This window comes from Camelina sativa, chromosome 2 (genome assembly GCF_000633955.1).
Source record: "Camelina sativa cultivar DH55 chromosome 2, Cs, whole genome shotgun sequence".
NCBI classification, from domain to species: Eukaryota; Viridiplantae; Streptophyta; class Magnoliopsida; order Brassicales; family Brassicaceae; genus Camelina; species Camelina sativa.
Genome location: NC_025686.1, coordinates 15,771,339 through 15,778,623, shown reverse-complemented (window position 1 = coordinate 15,778,623; position 7,285 = coordinate 15,771,339). Strand labels below are relative to the sequence as shown.

General features: G+C 34.8%; 1 protein-coding gene across 1 annotated transcript in view; it reads right to left on the bottom strand.

Moving 5' to 3' along the window:
* Positions 1-5,636, bottom strand: part of LOC104752695 — an 11,553-nt gene extending 5,917 nt beyond the window's left edge. The window contains exons 1-2 of the mRNA XM_010474900.2: positions 5,340-5,636; positions 2,739-5,060 (exon numbers count right to left, since the gene is read on the bottom strand). Of these exons, the coding sequence (XP_010473202.1) occupies positions 2,739-5,060; positions 5,340-5,636 (2,619 nt within the window). The remainder of the gene's footprint in view (positions 1-2,738; positions 5,061-5,339) is intronic.

The following is a 7,285-nucleotide window of genomic DNA, read 5'->3' as shown; positions in this document are numbered from 1 at the left end:
ATATATATATATATATATATATATATATATATATATTAAAATATAGAATTTTGAATAATTTCCATTAATTTTGTAATAATTTTGTAAAAATTAAATACTCAAACGAAAAATACGGATATCCTGTTAGAAGCTTTCCCTTTCTATTTATTTTTGACAACCAAATACGGATATTCTTTGCCCAATCTCTTATCCACTGGACTAATATAAATATTGTCAAACGAATATTATAACAGAAATTTACATTTGGTGGATACAATATGTCCAAAATATACATGTCTATGTTCTCTCATTTATAACTTATTTTTTATCGTTTCCAGGACAACCGATGGTCTGATCCAAGTCTTAAACACCCAAATATTCATAAACCAAAATGAAACTGAACCAAAAACCAAAAGGACAAAAATTTGGGTTACAGATGTTATACTAAATAAATATGTTTACACATACTAAATAAATAATTCTAATTCTTGACATGTTCTATGACATGATAAAATACATTTAATGTCCTCAAAGAAATCTTACTATTATCAATTGAAATAGCATAAGTTCAAATAAAATAAAAATAAAAATACATAAAATATGATTTATAACAGTTAAAAATATTAAAACAAAAAAAAACATAATCTAATATAGGTGAACCATATATAAAATGATAAGAATAAAGAAGTCAATTAATTTGTAATATTTTTGTTACAACATATGATATATAAATATACTATGAATTATATTTATGTTTATTCCATACGGGAGTTTGAGAATGTATGTTTTCGTCTGGTCCTGTTGTAATCAATTGGTGACAGCTTGTCCTGTGGGAAGGTTGTTAAAAGGTGGAGACCAGGGTTCGAGGAACGCCTGGCGCACCAATAACCTACTGTGGATTTGGATGAATAGTTCTATTTGCCACGGTTAGGGGTTATGATCGATGCCCTGCAGGGCCAGCTTCGGGCTATGGGGGCAAGCTAACGGGGGCTAGTGGGGTCTGCGGGACGGGTTGTCATACATGTCTTGTATATTCTTTTATGCAACAAAAATTTGAGAACAGGTGTAGGACATGATGGAACATGACAAAACGAAACGAGAATTACATACATCCTTAAATATTCGTATTTGTCTCAAACAGGTTTTCATCGTTGTTAACTGTTATATATTTGATTTGATAGTTCACAAATTTAATAGAATCTAACCAATTGATTACGTTTGTTATCAGTCCAACCATTATGTTGTTCTGAATTTTAAAATTTTGGTGAAACCATTATTATTTCAAATTTTGAAACATTAATAAACTAAACCAAAAATCAAACTAGAATCTCAATTAGTATGAGTTTGATTATAAATACTAAAATAAATTGGTTTATAAACATAACCCCGCATTTTATGATATATAGTTGAGCCTTGATTTAACATTATCAATTAACATTATCAATTAATCTTCTATGTTTGTGTTGTTAATTTGTAATCAGCTGTATGTATTAAATTATATTATTTTACTTATTTTTAAAAAATATATGATGTGAAAAATCTTTTTTAAAATGGCACTACAATTTAGGATGTATATGGAAAAGAAAACAAACAACACACATGGCAGTAAAACTTTATAACATGAATACCTTGAAATTTGTTTTTTAAGTCATCATTATCTTTAAAAAGTCTATAAAATAAAAATAAAAAGATTACTCTGCAAAATACCACATAAGATTAGAAAATTTAGATAACAACATTCAATTTTCAAATTCTTAATAATTTTGGTCAGAGTTAATTTAAAAACATATATTTTGTAAAATTCAGCTATTTTTGGATTAAAAAAAGAAATAATTTTTTTAAAAAATATAGAATTTTGGATAATTTCCATTAATTTTGTAATAATTAAATACTCAAACGAGAAATATGGATATCCTGATAGAAGCTTTCCCTATTTATTTATTTTTGACAACCAAATACGGATACTTTTTGCCCAATCTCTTATCCGCTGGACTAATATAAATATTGTCAAACGAATATTATAACAGAAATTTACATTTGGTGGATACAATATGTCCAAAATATACAAGCATTGTTGTTAACGGTTATATATTTGATTTGATAGTTCACAAATTTAATAGAATCTAACCAATTGATTTCGTTTGTTATCAGTCCAACCATTATGTTGTTCTAAATTTAAAATTTTGGTGAAACCATTATTATTTCAAATTTTGAAATATTAATAAACTAAACCAAAAATCAAACTAGAATCTCAATTAGTATAAGTTTGATTATAGATACTAAAATAAATTGGTTTATAAACATAATCCCGCACGTACGTGCGGGTCCGAACCTAGTGAACAATATACACAATACACATTTTTATATTCACCCAAAAAAAATGAAGTCACTTTTTTTTTGTATGAATGTAAAATTATATTCAACAAAAAGACTGTGTTACAATAAATGCATCTTCAATCTGAATGTTTAGAGAGTGGATCTAGAAACAAAAAAACAGACTAGTAACTATGATGTTGGAACCAAAACTGGAGGCCATCAGCATAAGCCGGAATACTAGTCATAGTATTCAGACGGTTCCGGACATGTTTATCAATCATGGCGGTAAGAGTACGGTGCGGTGTCGCAGGGTCTCCATGGCGCCGGCGATTCCGTTCGCTCCAAAGACTATGAATGGTGACTTGGAAGGTATATCGCAGCACAAAGGCGTTGAGACGTGGAGCTGAAGTAACAAGAATGGTGAGAAGTGAATCCCAACTTACTGTGTAACGACTTCCTAGAATCCTTTCTGTAAGAGCTGACCAAATCTGGGAGGAGTACGGGCAGGAGAAGAACAGGTGGTCTCGTGTTTCAATAGTCGCCGCACAAAACACATATGTTCCATTTGTAGACCCGTTCCATTTCAGCATTTGATCCCCTGTTGCTAAACGGTTACGAATCGCAAGCCAGGTGATGAAAGAGTATTTAGGTGTAGAGTGTTGGAACCAGACCGCTTTGTACCACATACAGACCGGGAGTGTTTGCCTGACCAAATGCCAAGTATCACGTGATGAAAAGTGTGGCTTAAATGCACCCGACTTTGTTTGCCAAAGGGAAACATCATCTCCCGTTGTTAAGCGAAGAGAGGCCAGCGTATCCTCCACCTGAATGAGTATAGGAGTCCGATGTCGTCGTCGATGATGATTGGCCAGGGCTGTAGCGACAGTGGCATTCAGAGATATCCCCATATCGATTGTACCACGGGTACCTAGTAAATCAATGAGCCTCCCGAGAGGGGACCAAGCATCGTACCAGAAGGAAGTTGTTGAACCTGATCGCACTTCCTTTTTGTGAAAAAACATGGCTTTATCTCTATATTTCAAGAGTTTGCGCCATATCCATGACCCTGAGCAAGTCGTACCCTTAACTGACCACAAAGTTTGACCCCGAATAAGAGTAATACGAGACCAACTGACCCATAGAGAGTCCTTTGCCGATAGCAACCTCCAAATAAGCTTTAAAAGACTGACCGTGTTTGTTTCAGAGAGCAACCGAACACCTAAACCTCCTTCGTTATGTGGTTTACAAACTTCAGGCCAAGCTACCTTCGCTTTTCGTGGGTTGAGAGATGGACCAGACCAAAGGAAAGCTGAGAAAAGACTTTCGATCTCCGTGATGCACTGTTTTGGTAACCGGAAAGCAGAGAGCCAGAGACTTGTGAGACTTGTAAGGACTGATTTTATGAGCTGGAGCCTTCCCGCAAAGGATAAGAATCTACTCGTCCAGGAGGAGATCCGAGAGCGTATTCTCTCTATCAAAGGGAGATAGTCGTTTCGTGACATACGCTTGGTGAGCAGAGGGAGACCAAGATATCTGACAGGGAGGTCACCTGATGTAAAAGGAAACTGACTGAGAATGGCACTGCGTTTCTGTGGGGATATGCCTGCCATGAAGATGGTTGACTTTTCCAAACTGATAGTTAACCCTGAACAAACTGCAAAGTCAGCAAAAATCTTTAGAATGCGCTCTATAGACTGTGCTGTCCCATCGGAGAAGACCAATATATCATCGGCAAAACACAAGTGAGTGAGTTGCATCTTACGACACTGAGGGTGGTAGCTAAATTCACGAGCCACTGCCGCTTTATCAAGCATACGAGTGAGAAAGTTCATGCAAATGACAAAGAGATACGGCGACAGCGAGCAACCTTGCCGGAGACCTCTTGTGCTGCGAAAGAAACCCCCTAACTCTCCATTCACTTGGACAGAAAAAGAAGCCGTTCCGATGCAGAGCTCAATCCAGTGTATAAACTCAGCCGGTAGATCCATAGCTTTGAGGACGTGAAGAAGAAAAGGCCACTGAACTGAGTCAAAAGCTTTAGAGATATCAATTTTCACTGCACAACGACTACTAATAGATTCCTTATGGTAATCCTTAACTAGCTCTGTGGCTAACAACACATTCTCCAGCATTAATCTGTCTTTAATGAATGCTGACTGATTAGGGGCGATAGAGGAGGGTAGAATCCTCTTGAGTCTGTTAGCCAATATTTTCGAGATTACCTTGTACATGACATTGCAACAAGAAATGGGACGGTAATTCTTCATTTCCAAGGCATCAGTCTTCTTTGGAATCAGAGCGAGGATGGTGGTGTTCACGCCTTTAGGCAGAAAACCCTTCAAGAAGAAGGATTGAACTGCCACCGTGAAATCCTTTCCAGTAATAGTCCAAGATTGTTTGAAGAACTCTGCAGAGAAACCGTCTGGTCCCGGCGCTTTGTTATTCGGCATCTTAAACACCACATCACGTATCTCATCCGCTGAAACAGAGTGCACCAAAAGAGCTTGCTCTGAAGCAGAGCATCGGTAGTCAACAAATTGCTCAACTTGTTCTACCGTTGGACCTACAAAGTTAGCTGGCTGATGAGATAAGAAATTGCTAAAGAAACTGACAGCTTCAGCTTTGATTTCCTCCTGAGTGGTGACAATAGAACCATCCTGACATTTGATCTCTCTCATAGCATTCACCGCAAGCCTAGCTTCAATAGAATGGTGGAAGTACTTATTGTTCTTGTCCCCGACTTGCAGCCAGTGAAGTTTGGATCTCTACTTCAAGAGTTTTTCTTCAATATCAGAAACCTGGTTCCAACGCTCAAAAGCTGCTACTTCCTCCTCCATGGTTACACAGGATGGTGCAGTATGAGTGGCCAATTGTTTAGTGCATAGGTCTGCATAGGCTGCAGTAACTCGAGTGGAGAGATTGCTAAGACTATTCCGACTCAACGTTCGTAAGATGGGCTTTAACCCCTTCAACTTTTTTGCAAAACGAAACAGAGCCGAGGTTGAGTGAAAGAGCGGACTCGTTTCATCCCAGTAGGTTTAGACAGTAGGCAAAAAATCTGGCATGGTAGCAACCACATTTGAAAACTTCAAAGGACCGCGTGACCGTTGTATGGAAGCCCCTAACTGGAAGCGACACCGCAAGTGGTCAGAGCATCCCCCAGATTCGAATACACTGTATGCATCCGGGAATGTACGAGCCCACACCTCGTTCACTAAAATCCTGTCCAACTTCTTACAAATAGGATCCTCATCACGTCGATTGCACCATGTGAACAAAGGACCATGATAACTCATGTCAAGCAACGAACAATGAGCAACCGTATCTTGAAAGTCACGCATCCCCACTAGACGGAGAGGTGAACTCTCAAAAGAATGAAGTCACTTTCATCACAAGAATGAAAAGAAAAAGAAGAAGAGGATCAAATCGTCAAAGTGCTTGTAGTTTTGAATTGATACATCAAGCAAAAAACTTCCGTCTGATTTCCTCAAGGTTATGCTCGTGGTTGCCTGGTTGGTATTATTGGTTATACATACTGTATGTGCTTAATTTTTAAAGCGATGTGAAAAATACACATGGACGGATACAAGTCTAGATTAATTAACGTTCAACCGTACCCTATCCTTTTCTTAAAAAAATCTATCCTTTAAAAATATAAAAAAATTTGGGTGGTGTAAGGGAATTAATGAAAATTATGATGATACCTGTCTTTATTTTATTTACTTTTTTTAGGCAAAAATGATACATATCATAATATGTAACAGAGTGTGATTATCAATGAAGAAAAGTATTCATGTTTCTTACTTTATATATATTTTATTTCTAGGAAGACTCTTCATAGCAAAAATTCAAGTTTTGAAATAACATTTTGAAAACAATACCTTACTCTATAAATTGACACTAGATTAGGACTCATGCTAGAGCACGGTTGAAATTTATTTTATTTATATTACACTTTTTCGATAAAATATAATTTATGTGATTGTTTATAAATGTTTTTTTGGAAAATATGTGGTTGTCTGTAACCGTACCCGTACTTCTACACGGTTTAAATCTAGTGATTAAAATCAACCTGTGCTCTAGCACGTTGGTGACTGAAAATTTCTCAATGATTTTCCAATTTCTTTTTGTGAGAACTTTCTTAAATTTCATAACATCCTCATTTTTAACCCATGCTTGGATTTTGTTACCCTGTAAAAAGAAGTATAATCGAAAATCACTCATAATCCGCGGAAGAATGATTAAGTTTTAGGATTTTGTTACCTATATATGATTAATTAAATATTCTTTGGAGATTTGATGATATTCTTTCGAATATCCTTTTTAAGAGGATATTAAATCGAGATTTAATTAATGGTTACAATCCATATAACCTATAACCTATCAAATATCAAATAATTAATTTTATAACTTATATTATATAGTCTACAAAAAATTGTGTACTTATGTTTTATTATATAGGGGATTGTACTCTTTTTTTGTTATTAAGAAATTTTAGTTCTGTTGACCTTCATTATTCTCAGTATGCAAGTTCAGTGACATATATATATATATATATATATATATATATTTTGATCCATATAGCATATGTTTTTGCTTTTGAAAACAGTATATATAATATATATGTTCTTGTCTCTTTCCCTGATATATAAATATATGTCACGCTCATACTATGTACTATACAGTAAAACGTCTATAAATTAATAAAGTCGGGACCATAAAATTTTATTAATTTATAGAAGTTTTAATTTATGGATAAATTAATAATGATTAATTTATCGATAAATTAATATTTTATTAATAAAATTAATATTTTATTAATCTTCATAATTTTGAAAATTTTGTATTACAAAATAAGATACTTTTGTTATCATTCATATTTTTAAAGAGTTTTCTTAATTCGTAATCTTGTCTATCGTAATTGCTAAGTTAAGAGTTTAGGTAAAAATGATAGATGTTAGAAGTTTAGAGTTTAGAAGAAATTGCTACT